The sequence below is a fragment of the Balaenoptera borealis genome, assembly GCF_965194805.1.
Source record: "Balaenoptera borealis genome assembly, chromosome: 4".
NCBI classification, from domain to species: Eukaryota; Metazoa; Chordata; class Mammalia; order Artiodactyla; family Balaenopteridae; genus Balaenoptera; species Balaenoptera borealis.
The window spans coordinates 55,110,601-55,135,667 of NC_138861.1; the positions used below are offsets into that span (position 1 = coordinate 55,110,601).

The window sequence follows — 25,067 nt, forward strand, 5'->3', positions numbered from 1 at the left end:
TTGCCCATAATAAAGTTTCTGTAACTGAGAGTATGAGTTCTACTGTCCTAAATATACTAACCAGCAATAAGAGTTATATAGCACTCAGAATGAGAAATCCATAGATACTAGCGCAAGTTACATAAAATATGACAAAACATGATATACGTATATTGGAGTCTTGGGGCAAAGAAAGGTCAAGGTATTGAGTCTGGGTTAGAGGGTGAGATGGTTTTATCAATCTGTGTGCCAGCAATGGAGTAGCAGAGCTTTGGACAAAAGTATCAGCTCATAACAGTGCCAGTATCATACCAATAATTTCAAAAATTTTTTCTAAAGAAACAACAAAATTTAAAAGCAGAAATAACTTTTAGAGTGTATTTTTCATGTTTGCAACACTTCTGAAAACATTTCCCAGCAAATATATATACATATAAAAATATACACATATGTTCACAAATAAATATCATATAGTAAATACCATTATAACCATGAGAAATATATGAATGTAGTAAGAAATTGGAAGAGTGACACTGGAGAAGTGACACAAAGCTCTCGCCAGTGAGTGAAATTTAGATGTAAGACCCTAAAGCACTTACTGAGGATTAAGGTGGTATGCAGTAGAAGTGAAAGCACTTTGACTACAGAGCCAGAGAAGTCCAATATTTGGGTAAGTTACCTTTTTAAGCTTCAGGTCCTTTATTTGGAAAATGGAGATAATGCTACAGCCTCCCTCAGTGGGTTGTTGTGAGAATTAAGTGAGAAGATGTGTTAATGTGTTTAGCTCATAGTAAGGAATCGATAAGCACTGTTATTATTAGTACTGTTGTTTCTGGTAGTGGTTTGATCGTGCTACTACTGCTCTCAGGAAGGTGAATATTATATTGTTTCAACTGAATCCATGTGTCAAAAGAATCATCCGGTGGCTTTCCATGTCTGTGGAGACTAACCCAGTTTGATCAGACACCAGCTACATTATACTAGACTGAGATTTTAAGAATAATGTGCAAATTGGTTTGGTTGCCTACAAGACCTCATCAGCATACTATGGGAAACTATAGAAAAGAGTGAATTTTGTTATAAAATACATCTTCTGTTCTTATTCCATTTGGATAAGTATTAAATGTTTTAAACGTTTCCTTCATTAATTAGAGAACTGGTTCATTTCTGGTGAGTTCTACGTGCCAGATTATAAACAACTTTGGTCAATGTCTACTGATCCCTTTAAAGTTGAATCAATAAGATTACCTGCAACAATCATACATTATTATGAATCCAGTAATCTTCCCCCACAAACCAAAACCATGTTTTCTGTGTCATATGCTTTCTGGTACATGCTTTAAAGTAGAGGAATTAGGATCTAGGAAACATTATTTTTGGATTGAACTATGCTTAATCTTCAAAAAAACAAAGCAAAACAAGGCACTCAGTTCTGCAGAAAAAGCAAGTAGGTTTAAGTTTTCTTTCTTAAATAAGCCACTTGGCATTCTGTGTTGGAATAGTTCAGAAGTTTAGTTAAGTTGATATAAATACCCCAAGTTCTTGTTCTTTTCTGGATTTAGCTGAACTTTTTTTTTTTAACAAAATGTTTTAAAGGGAATATTTTACAAAGAATATTTTTAATAGGAGTAATCCTGAATTTTGAAGAAGAGTTCAGCTAGAAGTTTGTTAGTCCTGTCTTTCCTGGGGGCTCTAGCCCTGTAAGAATCCAAACTAAATATCACATTGAGGGAAAAATACATATTAAGAGCTTTCATTTCTTCAAGCCTGTGTGGTATGATGGAAAGAATTCAAAATTTGTGAGAATGCTAGCTTTACCACTTTGGGCCAGGTAATTAACATTTTGGGGCCTATGTACCCCAGCTGTAAAACTGTGAAACTACTTACTTTAAGAGTTCTTTTAAGAATTAAATGAGATAATATCCATAAAATGCCCAGGATAGCATCTGGCACATGGCAGGGACTGAATAATATTTCTCATCTCCTCTCCCTAGCATCATTACTGAAAATCTTACCAGTGGCTTGAGATTGCTTCCGTTTTATCCTAACTCTCCATAACTAATAGTATTTGGCACACAACTCAAGGCATAGAGAAGAACTCGTCTAAATTTAGAGTAATTAAGGCAAAGTTTCTGGCTTTTAATTCTTGGAATTTAGAATATTTTGTGAGCATTGGAGCATGGTGTTCTATAGAAGCTAGATTAACAAAATGTTGCCTACTGCTTCCACTTTAATGAATGGATAGCTTTGTTTTGTTGGTATCCTGATTATTCTGTGGTAATATATTTCATAAACTCTTTTGGAAAAGAGCTATTTCCTCAATAACTTTAAAAACTCCTTGTCATCTTTTTTCTCTTTGATATCTTCTTAGAGCTATGAAAAACAAAATTACCTACTGATCCCAAATGATGAATTATTAGAATCTGAATTAATGAAATTGTAATTATTTTTAATTGTATTATTAGTTGAAATCATATTTTCAGAATGAGAGCTGTATTTCTTAGCAATGGACAAAAATTATTCTCCCTTTTTTCTACCTTTGTCAGGATATTTTAAAATCCTGAACATTTACAACAAATGCCTACAAACATGTAAATTGCGTTCCTTTTTTTTTCATTTAGTTTACTCTGTCTTTCATGATCACTTTCTCTATATTTTATCTTTCAATGGTTTGTTATTTCCATTTTTAAAAAAATTTTATTTTATTGAAGTATAGTTGATTTACAATATTGTGTTAGTTTCTGGTGTACAGCAAAGTGATTCAGTTATACATATATACATTCTTTTTCATATTCTTTTCCATTATGGTTTATCACAGGATATTGAGTATAGTTCCCTGTGCTATACAGTAAGACCTTATTGTTTATCCATTTTATATATAATAGTTTGCATCTTGTAATAACTTTTTTTTAATATCTTTATTGGAGTATAATTGCTTTACAATGTTGTGTTAGTTTCTGCTGTACAACAAAGTGAATCAGCTATATGTATACACATATGCCCATACCCCCTCCCTCTTGAGCCTCCCTCCCACCCTCCCTATCCCACCCCTTTAGGTTGTCACAAAGCATTGAGATGATCTCCCTGTGCTGTGTAGCAGCTTCCCACTAACCATCCATTTTACATTTGGTAGTGTATATATGTCAGTGCTACTCTCTCACTTTGTCCCAGCTTCCCCTTCCCCTCTCTGTGTCCTCAAGTCCATTCTCTACATCTGTGTTTTTATTCCTGCCCTGCCACTAGGTTCGTCAGTACCGTTTTCTTAGATTCCATATATCTGCGTTAGCGTATGGTATCTGTTTTTGTCTTTCTGAATTACATCACTCTATATGACGGAGTCTAGGTACATCCACCTCATTACAAATAACTCAATTTCGTTCCTTTTTATGGCTGAGTAATATTCCATTGTATATATGCACCACATCTTCTTTATCCATTCATCTGTCGATGGACACTTAGGTTGCTTCCATGTCCTGGCTGCTGTAAATAGTGCTGCAATGAACATTGTGGTACATGTCTGTCTCTCTTTTTTTGTTAACATCTTTATTGGAGTATAATTGCTTTACAATGGTGTGTTAGTTTCTGCTTTATAACAAAGTGAATCAGTTATACATATACATATATCCTGATATCTCTTCCCTCTTGCGTCTCCCTCCCTCCCACCCTCCCTATCCCACCCCTCTAGGTGGTCACAAAGCACCGAGTTGATCTCCCTGTGCTATGCGGCTGCTTCCCACTAGCTATCGGTTTTACATTTGGTAGTGTATATATGTGCATGCCACTCTCTCACTTTGTCCCAGCTTACCCTTCACCCTCCCCATATCCTCAAGTCCATTCTTTTGTAGGTCTGTGTCTTTATTCCCATCTTGCCCCTAGGTTCTTCATGACCATTTTTTTTCCCCTTAGATTCCATATATATGTGTTAGCATACGGTATTTGTTTTCCTCTTTCTGACTTACTTCACTCTGTATGAGAGTCTCTCGGTCCATCCACCTCACTACAAATAACTCAAATTCGTTTCTTTTTATGGCTGAGTAATATTCCATTGTATGTATGTGCCACATCTTCTTTATCCGTTCATCTGTTGATGGACACTTAGGTTGCTTCCATGTCCTGGCTATTGTAAATAGAGCTGCAGTGAACATTGTGGTACCTGACTCTTTTTGAATTATGGTTTTCTCAGGGTATATGCCCAGTAGTGGGATACTGGGTCGTATGGTAGTTCTATTTTTAGTTTTAATGAACCTCCATACTGTCCTCCATAGTGGCTGTATCAATTTACATTCCCACCAACAGTGCAAGAGTGTTCCCTTTTCTCCACACCCTCTCCAGCATTTATTGTTTGTAGATTTTTTGATGATGGCCATTCTGATTGGTGTGAGGTGATACCTCATTGTGGTTTTGATTTTCATTTCTCTAATGATTAATGATGTTGAACGTCCTTTCATGTGTTTGTTGACAATCTGTATATCTTCTTTGAAGAAATGTCTGTTTAGGTCTTCTGCCCATTTTTGGATTGGGTTGTTTGTTTTTCTGGTATTGATCTGCATGAGCTGCTTGTATATTTTGGAGATTAGTCCTTTGTCAGTTGCTTCGTTTGCAAATATTTTCTCCCATTCTGAAGGTTGTCTTTTTGTCTTGTTTATGGTTTCCTTTGCTGTGCAAAAGGTTTTAAGTTTCATTAGTTCCCATTTGTTTATTTTTGATTTTATTTCCATTTCTGTAGGAGGTGGATCAAAAAGGATCTTGCTTTGATTTATCTCATAGAGTGTTCTGCCTATGTTTCCCTCTAAGAGTTTCATAGTGTCTGGCCTTATATTTAGGTCTTTAATTCCATTATGAGCTTATTTTTGTGTATGGTGTTAGGGAGTGTTCTAATTTCATTCTTTTACATGTAGCTGTCCAGTTTTCCCAGCACCACTTATTGAAGAGGCTGTCTTTTCTCCATTGTATATTCTTGCCACCTTTGTCAAAGATAAGGTGACCATATGTGCGTAGGTTTATCTCTGGGCTTTCTATCCTGTTCCATTGATCTGTATTTCTGTTTTTGTGCCAGTACCATACTGTCTTGATTACTGTAGCTTTGTAGTATAGTCTGAAGTCAGGGAGCCTGATTCCTCCAGCTCCGTTTTTCTTTCTCAAGATTGCTTTGGCTATTCAGGATATTTTGTGTTTCCATACAAATTGTAAAATTTTTTGTTCTAGTTCTGTGAAAAATGCCAGTGGTAATTTCATAGGGATTGCACTGAATCTGTAGATTGCTTTGGGTAGTATAGTCATTTTCACAATGTTGATTCTTCTAATCCAAGAACATGGTATATCTTTCCATCTGTTTGTATCATCTTTGGTTTCTTTCATCAGTGTCTTATAATTTTCTGCATACAGGTCTTTTGGCTTCTTAGGTAGGTTTATTCCTACGTATTTTATTCTTTTTGTTGCAGTGGCAAATCTGTTTCCTTAATTTCTCTTTCAGATTTTTCATCATTAGTGTATAGGAATGCAAGAGATTTCTGTGCATTAACTTTGTATTCTGCTACTTTACCGAATTCATTTATTAGTTCTAGTAGCTTTCTGGTGGCCTCTTTAGGATTCTGTACGTATAGTATCATGTCATCTGCAAACAGACAGTTTTAATTATTTTCCAATTTGTATTCCTTTTATTTCTTTTTCTTCTCATTGCCATGGCTAAAACTTCCAAAACTATGTTGAATAATACTGGTGAGAGTGGGCACCCTTGTCTTGTTCCTGATCTTAGAGGAAATGCTTTCAGTTTTTCACCATTGAGAATGAGATTGGCTCTGGGTTTGTCATATATGCCTTTTATTATGTTGAGGTAGGTTCCCTCTATGCCCAGTTTCTGTCTATTTCCATTTTTTTATTCTTAAACAATGATCTTTTGATAATGGTAATGTCTAGAGACAGGGAAAATCTAAATCGGATGGAAGTATTTTTCCCCATTTTCGGTTTTTGTGAACCTGAAACAATCTCAGCATTTTTCTGGATTAAGGATTTTTTTAATTTAATTTCTTTCCTAAAAATGTATTATTTTAAACTAGAACAATGACAATAACAAGAATTTCTTCATGTTTCTATTGACATTAATGCTTCTTTTAGGAACAATTAGATCACTTAAGGAATTTGCCTCTGGCTACTGAGTAAGGACTAGAACTAAGAAAGAAAAACACTAAGATAACTGATCAAACGCTTTGACTTTTAAAGTAGGCTCTCTGGCTAATTCTGAATTATTTAAGGAAAGAAAAATTTTCCACAAAACTCCAGTTTTTAATTTACTGTTAATTATTGTTTCTGCGTTTTCTTTCAGAACTCTTGATGTTTCAGTGAGCTTTAATGGAGGAAATTCTGTCATCTCGGGCTCACTAACAGTCACAGCCACAGAATGTGTAAGTCACTTTTCACCTAAAGTTACCTTTTAGAAATAACTCTCTCCAGAAATAATTTATGGACCTTCAATATTGTTGCATCCTACAGTAAAGAAAGTACAAATAATAACACTGGAGACCATTACAAGAATAGGTTTGTATAGAATTTATTGTAGGTTGTTTTGTTTTTTCCTTTAGTCTCCTTTAAAAGGGATTTTAAGAGAGTATACATTATATTTTGATATTTATAAAATTGAAGTCATGTTTAAATATTAGAATAAGGTAGGAAAATGATTTCCAAATGAAGCATTTTTTCTTAAAACATTAACTATATAAAGGAAATAATGTCTTTCTGTTAATGAAGGTTGCATTATAATATCTAAGACATTTATCATATTTTTGAAATTGTTAGTACATCTTAATGAGTGAGCTTATTATTTTGTCCCTTTTAATGTTGGTGCTTTCTCAAGAGTAAGGAAATTGATTTTGAGAGCTTTATAATATCTTGGTTTGAAACTACACTGAAACTATAATTTAGTTAAGATGGTTGATTTGCACTACCTAAGATGCAATATTTGAATATATAAATTCCATTGATAAGAGAGTGTTTTCCTTATAGTTAATTTTTTTGGTTTATCTTGACATTAGATTGTTGAACATGAAAACACAAAGCACTAAAAGGAACTGATCACATGGCTGATATTCTTATGAGTGCATTTTCTTTGTTAAAAATACATAAATCAAAGCAAAAAAAAAAAAAAATTCCTGCCCTTCAAAAGACCAAAATCCCAAACCTAAACATTTTCTCACATCTCATGATTTTTTTTTTTTAACATCTTTATTGGAGTATAAAGGCTTTACAATGGTATGTTAGTTTCTGCTGTATAACAAAGTGAATCAGCTATACATATACATATATCCCCTTATCTCCTCCCTCTTGCATCTCCCTCTCACCCTCCCTATCCCACCTCTCTAGGTGGACACAAAGCACTGAGCTGATTTCCCTGTGCTATGTGGCTGCTTCCCACTAGCTATCTATTTTACATTTGGTAGTATATATTAGTCCATGTCACTCTCTCACTTTGTCCCAGCTTACCCTTTCCCACCCCATGTCCTCAAGTCCATTCTCTACTTATGAGTCCTTATTCCTGTCCTGCCCCTAGATTTGTCAGAACCAATTTTTTTTCTTTTTTTAGATCCCATATATATGTGTTAGCATACGGTACTTGTTTTTCTCTTTCTGACTTATTTCACTCTGTATGAGAGTCTCTAGGTCCATCCACCTCACTACAAATAACTCAAATTCGTTTCTTTTTATGGTTGAGTAATATTCCATTGTATATATGCGCCACATCTTCTTTATCCATTCATCTGTCAATGGACACTTAGGTTGCTTCCATGTCCTGGCTATTGGAAATAGTGCTGCAGTGAACATTATGGTAAATGACTCTTTTTGAATTATGGTTTTCTCAGGGTATATGCCCAGTAGTGGGATTGCTGGGTCATATGGTAGTTCTATTTTTAGTTTTTTAAGGAACCTCCATACTGTCCTCCAGAGTGGCTGTATCAATTTACATTCCCACCAACAGTGCAAGAGGGTTCCCATTTCTCCACACCCTCTCCAGCATTTATTGTTTGTAGAGTTTTTGATGTTGGCCATTCTGACCAGTGTGAGGTAATACCTCACTGTAGATTTGATTTGCATTTCTCTAATGATTAGTGATGTTGAGCATCATTTCATGTGTTTGTTGTCAATCTTTGGAGAAATGTCGATTTAGATCTTCCATCCATTGTTGGATTGGGTTGTTTGCTTTTTTTGATATTGAGCTGCATGAGCTGCTTGTATATTTTGGAGATTTATCCTTTGTCAGTTGCTTCGTTTGCAAATATTTTCTCCCATTCTGAAGGTTGTCTTTTCGTCTTGTTTATGGTTTCCTTTGCTGTGCAAAAGATTTTAAGTTTCATTAGGTCCCATTTGTTTATTTTTGTTTTTATTTCCATTTCCCTAGGAGGTGGGTCAAAAAGGACCTTGCTGTGATTTATCTCATAGAATGTTCTGCCCATGTTTCCCTCTAAGAGTTTTATAGTGCCTGGCCTTACATTTAGGTCTTTAATCCGTTAGGAGTTTATTTTTGTGTATGGTGTTAGGGAGTGTTCTAATTTCATTCTTTTACATGTAGCTGTCCAGTTTTCCCAGCACCACTTATTGAAGAGGCTGTCTTTTCTCCATTGTATATTCTTGCCACCTTTGTCAAAGATAAGGTGACCATATATGCATAGGTTTATCCCTGGACTTTCTATCCTGTTCCATTGATCTGTATTTCTGTTTTTGTGCCAATACCATACTCTCTTGATGACTGTAGCTTTATAGTTTAGTCTGAAGTCAGGGAGCCTGAATCCTCCAGCTCCATTTTTCTTTCTCAAGACTGCTTTGGCTATTCGGGGTCTTTTGTGTTTCCATACAAATTGTGAAAATTTTTGTTGTAGTTCTATGAAAAATGCCATTGATAGTTTGATAGGGATTGTATTGAATCTGTAGATTGCTTTGGGTAGTATACTCATTTTCATATTATTTATTCTTCCAATCCAAGAACATGGTATATCGCTCCATCTGTTTGTATCATCTTTAATTTCTTTCATCAGTGTCTTATAGTTTTCTGCATACAGGTCGTTTGTCTTCTTAGGTAGATTTATTCCTAGGTATTTTATTCTTTTTGTTGCAGTGATAAATGGGAGTGTTTCCTTAATTTCTCTTTCAGATTTTTCATCATTAGTGTAGAGGAATGCAAGAGATTTCTGTGCATCAATTTTGTATCCTGCTCCTTTACCAAATTCATTGATTAGCTCTAGTAGTTTTCTGGTAGCATCTTTAGGATTCTCTATGTATAGTATCATGTCATCTGCAAACAATGACAGTTTTACTTCTTCTTTTATGATTTGGATTCCTTTTATTTCTTTTCTTCTCTGATTGCTGTGGCTAAAGCTTCCAAAACTATGTTGAATAATAGTTGTGAGAGTGGGCAACCTTCTCTTGTTCCTGGTCTTAGTGGAAAAGGTTTCAGTTTTTAACCATTGAGAATGATGTTGGCTGTGGGTTTGTCATATATGGCCTTTATTATGTTGAGGTAAATTCCCTCTATGTCTACTTTCTGGAGGGTTCTTATCATAAATGGATGTTGAATTTTGTTGAAAGCTTTTTGTGAATATCTTGAGATGATCATATGGTTTTTATCCTTCAATTTGTTAATATGGTGTATCACATTGATTGATTTGCGTATATTGAAGAATCCTTGCATTCCTGGGATAAACCCCACTTGATCATGGTGTATGATCCTTTTAATGTGCTGTTGGATTCTGTTTGCTAGTATTTTGTTGAGGATTTTTGCATCTGTGTTCATCAGTGATACTGGCCTGTAGTTTTCTTTCTTTGTGACATCTTTGGTTTTGGTATCAGGGTAATGGTGGCCTCGTAGAATGAGTTTGGGAGTGTTCTGCCCTCTGCTATATTTTGGAAAAGTTTGAGAAGGATAGGTGTTAGCTCTTCTCTAAATGTTTGATAGAATTCGCTGTGAACTCATCTGGTCCTGGGCTTTTGTTTGTTTGAAGATTTTCAATAACAGTCTCAGTTTCAGTGCTTGTGATTGGTCTGTTTATATTTTCTATTTCTTCCTGGTTTAATCTTGGAAGGTTGTGCTTTTCTAAGAATTTGTCCATTTCTTCCAGGTTGTCCATTTTATTGGCATGTAGTTGCTTGTAGTAATCTCTCATGATCGTTTGTATTTCTGCAGTGTCAGTTGTTATTTCTCCTTCATTTCTAATTCTATTGATTTGAGTCTTCTCCATTTTTTTCTTGATGAGTCTGGCTAACGGTTTATCAATTTTGTTTATCTTCTCAAAGAACCAGCTTTTAGTTTTATTGATCTTTACTATCTTTTCTGTCATTTCTTTTTCATTTATTTCGGCTCTGATCTTTATGATGTCTTTCCTTCTGCTATCTTTGGGGTTTTTTTGTTCTTCTTTCTCTAATTGCTTTAGGTGTAAGGTTAGTTTGTTTATTTGAGATGTTTCTTATTTCTTGAGGTAGGATTGTATTGCTATAAACTTCCCCTTTAGAACTGCTTTTGCTGCATCCAATAGGTTTTGGGTCATCTTGTTTTCATTGTCATTTGTTTCTAGGTAATTTTTGATTCCCTCTTTGATTTCTTCAGTGATCTCTTGGATATTTGGTAGTGTATTCTTTAGCCTCCATGTGTTTGTATTTTTTACAGTTTTTTACCTGTAATTGATATCTAGTCTCATAGCGTTGTGGTTGGAAAACATACTTGATATGATTTCAACTTTCTTAAATTTACCAAGGCTTGATTTGTGACACGAGATATGATCTATACTGGAGAATATTCCATCAGCACTTGAGAAGAAAGTGTAATTTGCTGTTTTCAAATGAAATATCCTATAAATATCAATTAAATCTATCTGTTCTACTGTGTCATTTAAAGCTTGTGTTTCCATATTAATTTTCAGTCTGGATGGTCTGTCCATTGGTGTAAGTAAGGTGATAAAGTCCCCCACTATTATTGTGTTACTGTCGATTTCCTGTTTTATACGTGTTAGCATTTGCCTTATGTATTGAGGTGCGCCTTTGTTGGGTGCATATAGATTTATAATTGTTATATCTTCTTCTTGGATTGATCCCTTGATCATTATGTAGTGTCCTTCTTTGTCTCTTATAATAGTCTTTATTTTAAAGTCTATTTTTTCTGATATGAGAATTGCTACTCCAGCTTTCTTTTGATTTCGATTTCCATGGAATATCTTTTTCCATCCCCTCACTTTCAGTCTGTATGTGTCCCTAGGTCTGAAATGGGTCTCTTGTAAACAGCATATATATGGGTCTTGTTTTTGTATCCATTCAGCCAGTCTGTGTCTTTTGGTTGGAGCAGTTAATCCATTTACATTTAAGGTAGTTATCGTTATGTATGTTCCTATTACCATTTTCTTAATTGTTCTGGGTTTGTTATCGTAAGTCTTTTCCTCCTCTTGTGTTTCCTGCCTAGAGAAGTTCTTTTAGTATTTGTTGTAAAGCTGGTTTGGTGGTGCTGAATTCTCTTAGCTTTTGCTTCTCTGTAAAGGTTTTAATTTCTCTGTGAAATCTGAATGAGATCCTTGCTGGGTAGAGTAATCTTTGTTGTAGGTTTTCCCTTTCATCACTTTAAATATGTCCTGCCACTCCCTTCTGGCTTGTCGAATTTCTGCTGAAAGATCAGCTGTTAACCTTATGGGGATTCCCTTGTATGTTATTTGTTGCTTTTCCCTTGCTGCTTTTAATATTTTTTCTTTGTATTTAATTTCTGATAGTTTGATTAATATGTGTCTTGGCGTGTTTCTCTTTGGATTTATCCTGTATTGAACTCTCTGCACTTCCTGGACTTGAATGACTATTTCCTTTCCCATATTAGGGAAGTTTTCAACTATAATCTCTTCAAATATTTTCTCAGTCCCTTTTTTTTCTCTTCTTCTTCTGGGACCCCTATACTTCGAATGCTGGTGCGTTAAATGTTGTCCCAGAGGACTCTGAGACTGTCCTCAATTCTTTTCATTCTTTTTCTTTATTTTGCTCTACTGTAATTATTTTCACTATTTTATCTTCCAGATCACTTATCCGTTCTTCTGCCTCAGTTATTCTGCTAATGGTTCCTTCTAGAGAATTTTTAATTTCATTTTTTGTGTTGTTCATCCTTGTTTGTTTGCTCTTTAGTTCTTCTAGCTCCTTGGGAAATGTTTCTTGTATTTTCTCCATTCTATTTCCAAGATTTTGGATCATTTTTACTATCATGGCTCTGAATTCTTTTTCAGGTAGACTGCGTATTTCCTCTTCATTTGTTTGGTCTGGTGGGTTTTTACCTTGCTCCTTCATCTGCTGTGTATTTATATGTCTTCTCGTTTTGCTTAACTTACTGCATTTGTGGTCTCCTTTTCACAGGCTGCAGGTTCATAGTTCCTGTTGTTTATGTTGTCTGCCTCCAGTGGCTAAGGGTGGTTCAGTGGGGTGTGTAGGCTTCCTGGTGGAGGGGACTGGTGCCTGTGTTCTGGTGGATGAGCCTGGATCTTGTCTTTCTGGTGGGCAGGACTGCATCCGGTGGTGTATTTTGGGGTGTCTGTGACCTTAGTATGATTTTAGGCAGCCTCTCTGCTAATGGGTGTGGTTGTGTTCCTGTCTTTCTAATTGTTTGTCATGTGGTGTCCAGCATTGTAGCTTGCCAGTCGTTGAGTGGAGCTGGGTCTTAGCGTTGACATGGAGATCTCTGGGAGAGCTTTCGCTGTTTGGTATTATGTGGGGCCAGGAGGTCTCTAGTGGACCAATGTTCTGAACTTGGCTCTGTCACCTCAGAGGCTCAGGCCTGACACCTGGCCAGAGCACCAAGATCCTGTTAGCCACACAGTTCAGAAGAAAAGGTAGAGAAAAAAAGAAAGAAAAAATATAAAATAAATAAAGTTATTAAAATAAAAAATTATTAAAAATAAAAATAAAAAATAATTTAAAAAAAGAAAGAAGAGAGCAACCAAACCAAAAAACAATTCCACCAATGATAACAAGCACTAAAAACTATACTAAAAAAATAAACAAAAAAAACCCTCAAAAAATGGACAGACAGAACCCTCGCATAAATGACAAGAGCAAATCTATACAGACAAAGTCACAAAGAAGCATACACATACATACTCACAAAAAAAATAAAAAGGAAAAAATATATATATATATTAAAAAAAGAAGAGAGAGCCCCCAAATCAATAAACAAATTGTGATAATAATCTCTAATAAGAAACTAAGATAAAGATAAAACCAGAAACAAATTAGATGCAGAAAGCAAACCCCAAGTCTACAGTTGCTCCCAAAGTCCACCTCCTCAATTTGGGATGATTCGTTGTCTATTCAGGTATTCCACAGATGCAGGTACATCGAGTTGATTGTGGGGATTTAATCTGATGCTCCTGAGGCTGCTGGGAGAGATTTCCCTTTCTCTTCTTTGTTCGCACAGCTCCTGGGGTTCAGCTTTGGATTTGGACCCGCCTCTTGCGTGTAGGTCGCCTGAGGGCGTCTGTTCTTCGCCCAGACAGGACGGGGTTAAAGGAGCAGCTGATTCGGGGGCTCTGGCTCACTCAGGCCGGGGGAGGGAGGGGTATGATGCGGGCCGAGCCTGCGGTGGCAGAGGCTGGCGTGACGTTGCACCAGCCTGAGGCACGCCGTGTGTTCTCCCAGGGAAGTTGTCCCTGGATCACGGGATCCTGCAGTGGCGGGCCGCACCGGCTCCCGGGAGGGGCGGTGGTGATAGTGACCTGTGCTCGCACACAGGCTTCTTGGTGGCGCAGCAGCAGCCTTAGCGTCTCATGCCCGTCTCTGGCATCCATGCTGATAGCTGCGGCTCGTGCCCTTCTCTGGAGCTTGTTTAGCTGGCGCTCTGAATCCCCTCTCCTCGCGCACCCCGAAACAATGGTCTCTTGCCTCTTAGGCAGGTCCAGATTGTTTTCTGGACTCCGTCATGGCTAGCTGTGGCGCACTAGCCCCCTTCAGGCTGTGTTCACGCAGCCAACCCCAGTCCTCTCCCTGGGATCTGACCTCCGAAGCCCGAGCCTCAGCTCCCAGCCCCCACCCATCCTGGCGGGTGAGCAGACAAACCTCTCGGGCTGGTGAGTGCTGGTCAGCACCGATCCTCTGTGCAGGAATGTCTCTGCTTTGCCCTCTGCACCCCTTTTGCTGCACTCTCCTCCGTGGCTACAAAGCTTCCCCCTTGCCACCCCCTGTCTCTGCCAGTGAAGGGGCTTCCTAGTGTGTGGAAACTTTTCCTCCTTCACAGCTCCCTCTCAGAAGGGCAGGTCCCATCCTTTTTCTTTTTCTCTGTTTTTCTTTTGCCCTACCCAGGTGCACGGGGAGTTTCTTGCCTTTTGGGAGGTCTGAAGTCTTCTGCCAGTGTTCAGTAGGTGTTCTGTAGGAGTTGTTCCACATGTAGATGTATTTCTGATGTATTTGTGGGGAGGAATGCGATCTCCACGTCTTACTCCTCTACCATCTTGAAGGCGCCGCCTCCATCTCATGATTTTATGGTTTTATATTTTGATCTTTTAATTTGAGAGACATCCTTCCTCCAGCAAACAAAACAAAGCAACTCAATATTATCTGTAGAGAGATAGTTTGTTTCTTGTTGTAAGAAAACATTGCAGGGAAAACAAGCTTCCATATGGACTCTTGGGTCATTGAATTGAATTCCCTGGATAACTCTTTAACAACACCTGTTTTTATTTTGAAAATAGCTAGTTGTTTTTTTCCCCTTTTTATCTTCAATTCATGTTGCAATTTATAGGTTTTGTGGATGTTGTAATGTGTAGGTTTCCTGGTCCCTCAGGATGTGGTTGAGATTACACACGTTTGTGGTATATGGTATCTCAGTGTTTTGCTCACTGAAATGGCATTCTTTCTCCATCCTCCTTCCTTTTCTGTACCTCCAGCCGTCTTTTTTCACCTCTCTTCCACAGAAGCAGGAAAACAAATCTTTGTCTGCATCCTGTAACCATGCACAGTTTCTGTGTGCAGGGATGCTGAAGCCAAATGACTCATTTGGAATGTACAGGTTGTTTGTTTCCTGGAAAGAGGAAGTCTTTCTAGGTCTTGCTAGTTCTAAGGGGAGCATAACGTGACTCGAGGTGGTTTTAAGAGTAAGGTGATTTCAGAAAAAGGAACATCAGTTGTGTCAGAGATGGAGAGAAAGTTTGGGGTCACGTTGTTATATTAAATAAGGCATCTGAATTCTTTCCCTTGAGAAGAGATTTAAGCAAAGCCTTGAGGAAGGTGAGGGAGTGAGCCCTGACGACCGTGCAAGGGAAGAGTGTTCTTGCGGAGGGAGCAGCTCGAACAGAGCCTAAGATGGGACTGTATGTGACTGGTTTAAAGAGGAGAAAGGCAGCCAGTGTGCAGAGTGGAGGTAGCTGGGGGAGGAGGAGGCCTGAGATGAGTAGGAGAGAGTGGAGGGAGAGGAGAGATCATGGAGAGTTTTGTTAAGTCAGTGTAAGATTCTGAGTTTAAGTGAAACAGGAGCCACTGGAAGATGACATGCTATGACTGTGTTTTAAAAGGATCATTCTGGCTGCTGTGCAAAAATAGACTTTGCAGGTAGGGGCCAATGTGGAGACCTGGAGACCAATTCTGTGGCTAGTTCAGTAATCTAGGAGAGGGGATGGTGGCTCCACTAGGGAGATAGCAAGGGAGATGGTGGGAAGTGGTTAGATTTGAATATATTTTAAAGGTGGAGTCTACCGGATACCTAGACAGATTAGATATGGGTGTGACAGAAAGACAATAAGGACAGTTCCAGGCTTTTACATCTGAGCAACTAGAAAGATGAGTTGTCATCAGGTAGAGCCGTTTTTTGAAAAAGTTGAGGAGGTCTGTTTTGGAAATGTTGAGTGAAAGACGTCCATTTTTCATCTCAGTGGGAGTGTCAGAAAGGCTGTTGAATACACAAGTCTGAAGTTCTAGAAAGAGGTCTGGATTGGAGGTGCACATTTGGGAGTTGTTGTATGGAATGAAAGAGTCAACCAAATTCCACATGATTTTTAATAAAAAAAAAAAAGGAGCTTTTAGTAGGTAGAGCAAGAAGGGAAAGAAAGCCAGAGAAATGTTTTGTATTTATGGAGGAACCGAGATAAACTGGGTCTTGAAAGGAGAGCAGGTCTTAGGCAAAGGGAGAGGAGGGGGGAGCATTTTACAGATAAATAGCAAACAGAAATTGAAGGGAGGAGGGACAAATTAGGGATACAGGATTAACAGATATAAACCACTATATACTGAATAGATAAGCAACAAGAATTTACTGTATAGCACAGGGAGCTATACCCGTTATCTTATAAAACCTTTAAAGGAATATAATCTGCAAAAATACTGAATCGCTGTACTGTACACCTGAAACGAACAGAATATTGTAAAGCAATTATACTTTAATAAAAAATTAATGAAAAAAATTGAAAGTAGATATATTTGGTTGTGATAAAAATAGTGGAAGGAAAGCTTGGAAAGAGAAAATTTAGATTAGATTATCCATGGCCTAAAAAAAAAAAAAAAAAAAAGCTTAGAGTTCATCCTACAGGTCTGTGGTTCCTCAACTTCAGTACACAGTGTTAAAATGAATGAAGGGAAGAAAATCTTCCACATTCATGAGAGATTGAACTCAACTCTGCTGAGACAAATGGCTAGAGAGTTTTTTTTCCTTCCAGTTTTATTGAGATATAATTGACATACAGCACTGTATAAGTTTAAGGTGTACAGCATAATTATTTGACTTACATAACCACAGGATAATTCTTTTTTTCTCATTAGATTTAACCATTATTTTGATTTAAATGCAAATATGTCTGGTGTGTGGTAGTAATATCACCGTTTTATAGATGTAGAAAGTGAGAATGGAGCTGATGAGAAAGTACCTGCAGATGTGTGCATTACATCTCTATTCAGAATAGAAGAAGACAGTGGGTAATATTATGATAAATACCGGCCTTGTATTTGCGTGATACCTAGCCTTTCAGGCATATTCGGATGTGATAATTAGGAGAGATGAAGTTAGTAATCTTACTCATTCTTGGATGATGCTTTCGGCTCTTCACAGGCATTCGAAAAGCCAAACAAAATAAAACACCATTATTTAGCAATTGATTAATCCTTGTGGAAATCTCACAAATAAAGAAGCTCCTCTGTTCTCCAAGAGCATCCGGGCTCGGTCTTATTAAGGCACTTATGTCACTGGGTTGTAATTTCCTGTTTACTTCTCGGCCTCTCTCTGCAGTCTGTGCCTTGCTCATTGTCTCCCTCTCAGTGCCTGTTCCTTACACGAGGCAGGTGCTCCAAAATTATTTGTTAAAGGAATGAGTGACAGTACCTGTATATTCAGTTTAAAAGTGGGGAAACTAAGGTTTGGACTTAAAAGATTTAACACTAGAATCTGAGGAGGGTTTAGACTTAGGCAGTCCATGCTTTTCGTCTGTCTCAGAAGATCTAAATGTGTCTCCGCTTTAAACAATTCAGTGAAAGATGTCTTTTTTCCCCCCTTGGGCCACTGCTCTTCTGATTCTTTTAGAATAATAATACTAAGAACAAATTTTCTGAGCACTAATGAAGTGCCAGACACTGTGCTAAGCCCTACACATGTGCTCAGCACTTCATGATTTCATTTAATTCTCACCACTCAAGAGGAGGCTATTACTATTACCTTAATTTTACAGATGAGAAAACTGAGAAACAGAGAGCCACCTCTAATCTTTAGTTCACATTGATGCAAACACATTAGAAGATGCTTCTGCTAGTAGGTGGATCCAACCCTCAGCATGCTACACAGCTTGATGAGCAGAATATTGGCTGATTTCAGCTTTCACTGCCCCCGAGAAAGGAGAGACTTGGAGCCTGGAGGCCCTGGGGTTAAACTGCTTGCTCAGTTTCATAGTCGAGTAAATGCTAGAATTGAGAATTGAACCCAAGTTTGTCTTCCCCTGGCCTGAATACTTGCACAATCTGCCATTCGTTACCAGGTCCTAATTTGATTTATATAAGACAGAGGTTGGCAATTTTTTTCTGTAAAGGGTCAGATAGTAATTATTTTAGGCGTTAGGGGCTACACAGTTACACTACTCAACTCTGCCATTGTAACACAAAGGCGGCCATAGACATATAAACAAAGGGGCATGGCTATGTTCAACATACTATGTACACTAGAATTTGAATTTCATGTATTGATAATATATTTTTCTTTAAATTTTTTTCAGCTATGTAATAATGTAAAAAATGTTTTGTAGCTTGCCAAACATCTTATGAAACAGATGAGCTGATTTGACCTTTAGGCCATAGTTTGCTAGTTCCTGATATGGAATATTTCAAAAGAATCTAGTAAATGAAATCATCACCTATTTTATGACTATTTTTTCTTCCCCTAGCTCTAAATTCATGGAAGCAAAATTGTGAAGATTTAGTTCCCCTTTTCTGTGTCTGTTTTATTCTAATGTGGTTGCTGTGATTAATTATTTTCTAGATAGATTGCAACAGGCTATTCACGCACTTTTGAAATTTTTGAGTGATTCCTCTTTTCCCATAGTTATTTTGCAAGTACAGTAGTGACTCTGATTTGTTTTTATACGTCTGTCATTTTGTTAGCTAGAATTTCAGTTCTATTTGGCGGAGTGAAGTTTTTCATTGCACATTATAACTTCCTTTTAATGAAGAAAAGGAAATTAGATGCAGATGAAGTTCAAAGACTGAATGTGTCCAGGATGACTAGAAAATATATTCCTTTTACCCTGAAATCAAGCTCAAGGTTCTGGTGTGTCCCCAACTTAACCCTTAAAAGAGTTTTGGCTTCAAAGCCTTGACCAACATCTGGGTACTAACCTCCAACTGGACTCCTCAGCTAATTTGTCTTTGTAGACATCTGAAAATGCTACTTGTTCAGAACTATAGCTAGGAAGAATTGATCCAACAAATGGCCGATTGGCAGGTCATCTAACAAATGGATATTAACCCAACAAGTGGCCAATTCTCTCTGTAATAAAGAGGATTACTGCTTTCCAGAAATTTGTGTTTCATTATTTTCTTCAGCTGCTTCAGGTACTACCAAGTCCTCTCAAATTCTATTTTTCAGACAAAGCTGTCTTTTCTTGTTCTTGACCTCCACTCCCTTACTGGGCTTTCTTATATTTCCTCAGGAGGTCCTCTCAGAATCCTAAACCAGGCTAGTCCCTGCTTTGCCCTGTTTCTGTTGTACTCTCCTTCCATACTTCTCACATTTATGATTGTGTGTTCAAGGGTTGTCCCTCCAACTAACCTGTGGGCTTCATGAAGACTTGTGCAACATTATAGCTTTGGCAGCTTTTTAACTGCCTAGTGTTTAAAGAGCAGCGCACCTAAACAGAGGTGAGAGGCTTTTAGTTTCCACCTATGATACATAACTCTGCGTAACCAGATCTAGTTTCATCTGACTCTGAAGTTTGCAGCATAGTATCTGCTCATAGGACTGAAATCTATGTGTTTGACCTTTTCTTAATTTGTTTATAAAGTTATGTGAGCAATGAAATTATTTCCCTTTCATGGCTGAAGTCTTTCATGCTCTGATAATGGCTCTGGCAAATCAAAACAAAGGAACTGGGAAAGCCTGGATTTGTATGCAGTGAACTGAGCTAATGTCTGGGACTGGGGCATCCAGGGCTGTGTTTATGGCAAGTTTGGGTTGCATTAAATTCTTCGCTTACTGTGACCTGTTTTCCATCATGCCTCTCTTAAATGTGATAAAGATTAAGTCTGTAGGTCTTCAGAAAGTGTGTATTTTCATAGTCAGTTTTCTTGTAGACTAATTTTCAGAATCAGTTGAGATGATAATATTATTATACTAAATGTATGTTTGCATCTGGATGTGCATAATGTTTTGTCAGTGTTCCTAACAGGGGCATTTTTGAAAGAAAATCCAAGAATTTTGACTGCCTATCATGGCCAGCCCATCTACTTTATATTCTGTCAGTATGATTTTCCGAATTTCCTGCTCATGACACATTTGTAGAAAGAAAAAACTAACCACTAAACTTTTAGCATATTCACACCCTCCAGTTTCACGTCCTTATTTCTGAACATAGGATTTGAATTCTAAGAAAAGGGAAAAACAAATGTTCATACAACCCTTTTGGAAGCGGTGTGCACAGCCACATGGTGAGCATTTCCATGGATGCTATGGCTCGATCCTCATGTGGGAAAGGTCTGGTGGGGAAGGCGGCATTCATTCCATACATGAACGGTCACAGATCGGGGCTATCTTATGTAAGACCTTATATTTGAAGGTGGAATCATGAATTTATACATGTGACAACATTTCTCTCATAGGATATCATAGTTTTCTATGTATTTCTTTGACATTCTTTTCCCATTATATTCTTGTTTGTCTAGATTTCGGAGCTTAGTATAATCAAGCCTATGGAGAATTGTATGATTTGTTCATGAACTTTTAGAATTCTGTGTAGAAAGTTGCACTTTGAGTGTTTTCATAAGTATCCTGATTTGTGCTCTGAATTACTTTCTTTGGTTTTGAGGACAGAGAACTTAGATTTTTGCCAGGAAATTTCCTATAAAGTATTTATCTCCTCTCTCTCTCTCTCTCTCTCTCTCTCTCTCTCTCTGACACATACACACACACACACACACACACACACACACACACAGAACTTTCTGTGTGCAAGACACTGATTTAGACGTTTAGGTTACATCAGTGACCACATGTTGAGCTTACACTTTCATTCTACCAAACTGTACATCAAGAAGTTGCAAGATGACTGCATGTCTTCTCATTTCTTAAATTTTAAGTTAATTTTTTATGGTAAATATGTGGTAACATCTTCAAGTGCCTTAAGAATGGTCTAATAGTAAATATTAGAGCTTTATGAATATTGTATGTGTATGTGTCTGTGTGTGAAGTTTCTGTAGTTATTTTTGTTGTCTTCTGAAAAATAAATTAAATGACATACTCAAGGATTCTACGTGATATTTTGGTGGTGTCTGTTTTGGTTCATTTGAAACCTAACATTAGTTACCTAAATAGCTTGTATGGTTATTCCCTCTTGCATCCAGATGCAAAATTAGAAATTAAAGGATAGCTTTAATTGTTCATGTATACTTGATTCTTAATATTTTCCTAAAAAAATTCTGAAATTAATATATGTTTTATGGTTTATGCTGCTTTGAGAATTATTTTTAAAGTTATTTTTTAATGGATTTATTAAAACTGAAGTACTGTTAGTAATCAACGTCTTTGAAAATTGATCTGTTTCGAGATGATAGTTTCCAAGTCACTATATGGTAATCTCTTTTTCTTTTTCTTCCATTGTGGTACTAACAGATGATATAGGGAAACTGTGACACACATTTCAAGATTTTTGTGATTAGCTATACCAAGTATATTTTGCTAGAACTCCCTAAAGTAATACTTTTGAAAAGTACCTTCTCTTCTCTTTTCAGTTATTTACAAATAACTGTTTACATAAAGATCATTATCTCTTTATGCATAGGTTATTATGTATTACAATTCAAATTCCATTATAAAATGTTCTAATTAAATGCTACCACCATTGTTGCTTCAACATCTGAAAGTCTCTTAGCTTTGATCAATCCTAACATTTCCCAAAATGGATTCTAGAAAATCCGAGTTCTGTAGGATATTGATAATGTTATGAGAAAAAAAAAATTGATCAGTGTTGATGTAAGTTGGACTGTTTTTTTTTACTACAAAGCCATTCAGGGCTTTAAAAATATGCTAATGTGTGCAGTGTTTTTCTAAGAGAGATAGCCTGGTTATAGCTTTGCCACAGAGATGCTTTGTGGCAAAGCATGCTTTGGGAACAACTGACTTTCTTATTTTGTAGATTAGAAAATGGAGTCCCTGAGAAATTAAACAACTTGCTTAAAATTAGACCTCCAGACTAATATTTTTAAGATAATGCTATTCTAAGATGGAAACTGATAGGTTCTTCCCACCCAGCCTTTCTCTCTGTCAGCTCTTGGGCTAAATGTGGCTCTTGCCTTGACTTCTGGGCTTGTACTACTTGTTTTGAATGATAGGAAATGTATCCCTGAAAAGCTGCCTTATAAAGGCCCAAATTTCCACCCAGACAGTGTATTGATTTATTTACAGTTTTTTTTTTTTTCTTCCTTGAAATCTTCCCCTTCCCCCTCAAAAATAAACCCACAAACCAAACATGATTACTGGGGATCCCGGAGAGCAGTGGTTTGGAAGAGACAACTCGTTCTCTTGGAAACTTTATCTCTGCACTAAAAATTCAGCAAACACTCTTCTTTGTTTTTGTGGCTTTTTCAGTCTTATTTATTTGGAGTTCATTCTCTTAGTAAATAGTTTTAAGTGCCAGACATGGAGTGCACATTAGTAAGTAGGTTGGGCATAGGCGCTGCCTTCCTAGAGCTCACAGTGAATATAGAAAAGACAAATTAAATAAAAAATTGTAGTTCATCATAAATAAATAAGCAAATAAATCAATAAATATATTGTGATAAATGCTAAGATTAAAGTACAGAGAACTATGCCTTGTACAGTAAGGAGGGGCATTCTCTAGGCAGAAGGTACAAGGAAGTCTTCCTGAGGAAGTGGCTTAAGCTAAGCCCTATTGGATGCGTAGGTATTTGGTAGAAGAAGGGGGTCAGAGGCAGAGCCCAGAGCAGGGGTGTTAGGCCTGGAGGAGATCGTCATTAGAAAGTGAAAAAACACCAGTGTGGTTCTTGTGTGGGTAGTGCTTGAGCTGCCCTGAGACATCTTCTGATATATGAATGCATGAGGTTACATTCTTTTCTGATGCATACAAGAACCATTGTTGTTGGTTTGCCACCTGATTGGTGATTTTTGGTAATCATCTTGTCCTACTATTTAAATATGTAAAGTAAATAATGTTCCATTATCAAAAAGTCTGGGAAAATTCTGCATAAATTCTGCCTAGAGTTAATCATGCTTATAACCAGAATAATCCTTTCCCAGAGACAAAAGGTAGGGACCATACAGACCATTCATACAAACCCAAATTGTGATTTTTCCTATTTTTCTTTAAGGCATAATTTCAAACAGTTTGGAAGATTTTTATACTAATTACTGCCTGTCTTAATATACATGAAATATAAGAGAATTTAATACAAATAGATTATAATATACTTAATATATTATATAAATGTAATAAAGTAGAATATAAATAGGGTATAAGGTAATTTATGGAATTTAAAGAATTTAAAGGAATATAAGAGAAATCTGGTTTAAGATTATGATGCTTTCTGTAATTTTTTCTGATGTTTCCTTAAAAAATATGTGTTTGGGATTTGACCCTAAACTTTGCTGACATCCTTGTTTTTGTTTTGTGCTTCCTCTAGTCTAGTGGGATTGCAGCCATCATTGCTATTTTGGTGTTACTGCTACTCTTGGGCATCGGTTTGATGTGGTGGTTTTGGCCCCTTTGCTGCAAAGTGGTGAGTAAGAAGGATTTGCAATCCTACTCTCTTTTTTTTAAAAAAAATCAAGGTGTAAAGTAAGGCTGGAATATGAATCAATATTCAACAACAGCAAAGTTTCAATTAGCAAATTGAATTTTAAAAGTTTTTGTCATTATAGTAAGTTGTATTCATGCATGCCAATAAATGTTTATTATGAAACTTCATCAGAAAAGGCTTCAAAATCAGATTTGGGGGAAGAAGGAGAAAAGAAGGTAGGACAGGTTGTAGGGATAAAGGGTTTTCCATGCAAGTACAGAAGAATTTCAAGAAAATTGAATGATATGTTCTGCTGGATTCATTGAGAGAGGTTGATAATCTGTCAGTTTTTTTTTTTTTTTTTCAGTGCTTATTGAATGTTTCATTACCTCTTTGAAAGATCTACTATTTCAGGACCTTCTCTGTTTGCCTCTTAGAAAAACATTTTAGAAATAAGTCATGTGCAAATGATTAGGGTATCTGTTAAACAGTCACTTTTGAAGTTACGACAGTTGATTTCAGGTTGTGTCATCTTTCATGTTTGAGTCAAACCTCTGAAAGAATATGGGTAATAAGCTTTCTAGTGCTACTGTAACAAATTGCCACACATTTGGTGGCTTAAAGCAACACAAATTTATTATCTAAGTTATGTAATCACAGATCCAACATGGGTCTCACTGGGCTAAACTGGGTTAAAAGGTATCGGCAGTGATACATTCCTCTCTTAATGCTCTAGAACAGAACATGCTCCCTCGCGTTTTCCAGCTTCTAGAAGCCACCTCCATTCCTTGCCTTGTGAGCCCCTTCCTCCACCTTTAGAGCCAGCCACGTTGCACCTTTGTCACCATTATTCTGTAGTCACATGTACCTCTGACTCTGAACCCAGCTGGGAAAGGACCTCCACTGTTAAGGAACCATGTGATTAGGTTTGACCCACCTGGATAATCCAGGATGATCTCCTATCTCAAGGTCCTTAACCTTAATCACATCTGCAAAGTCTCTTTGGCCCTGGAAGACAATTTATTCACAATTCCAGGGAATTAGGATGGGGACATTTTTATAGAGCCATTATTTTTCCTGCCACAGGGTGGAACGTTGAGTAAAAAACATCAGCACATTTCAAGCAATACAACTTGGATTGTTCAGGATTCGTAGAAAAGGTTGTTCTGAAGAAGCGCTCCTTCAAAGCATGCTACTACCTATTTTGATAATATTCCTTTCCTTATCAGCACATTATATAGAACTTTATATTCTGTAGATCAGAGTAGTGTTTTACATAATATTACTAGACTGACTTTTTTTCCCTTCCCACTGCTGACTGATTTCCGTTTCCTTGCAACTTCAGGCAGTGCTTTGTATTACTCCTGCGTTTATTATTCATTGTACTTCAGTCTGCTTTCATGAGACAACTGTACAATCTTTTGTCTCAGAGCAGTTGGCCCATGGAGGAAGCACAGAATTAACTTAGACAACAGTAGAGACAAGAAGCATCCTGTCTCTTTGCTGAACTAATCAGTTTCCTGCCATAGCAATTTATGCTCAAACAGTTTCCTGTAGTAATCTTGATTATCTTAGATATGGTGATTTTAGGCTAGCTAGCACTCTTGAATCTCAAATTAAAAAGCAAAAAGGTGCCTTAATGTGATGTGTGCTCCTTGTTTTTTTAATTTAAACTT

The 25,067-nt window shown here is 37.0% G+C and overlaps 1 protein-coding gene across 4 annotated transcripts in view; it reads left to right on the forward strand.

The window, feature by feature from the left end:
- Positions 1-25,067, forward strand: part of ANTXR2 (ANTXR cell adhesion molecule 2) — a 160,382-nt gene that overhangs the window by 47,495 nt on the left and 87,820 nt on the right. For all 4 annotated transcript variants that reach the window (XR_014243739.1, XM_082389377.1, XM_082389376.1 and 1 more), the window contains exons 11-12: positions 6,302-6,380; positions 23,296-23,391. Coding sequence is in view for 3 of the 4 variants with exons in the window: in XM_082389377.1 (XP_082245503.1) it covers positions 6,302-6,380; positions 23,296-23,391 (175 nt within the window). In the remaining variant the exon portion in view is untranslated. The remainder of the gene's footprint in view (positions 1-6,301; positions 6,381-23,295; positions 23,392-25,067) is intronic.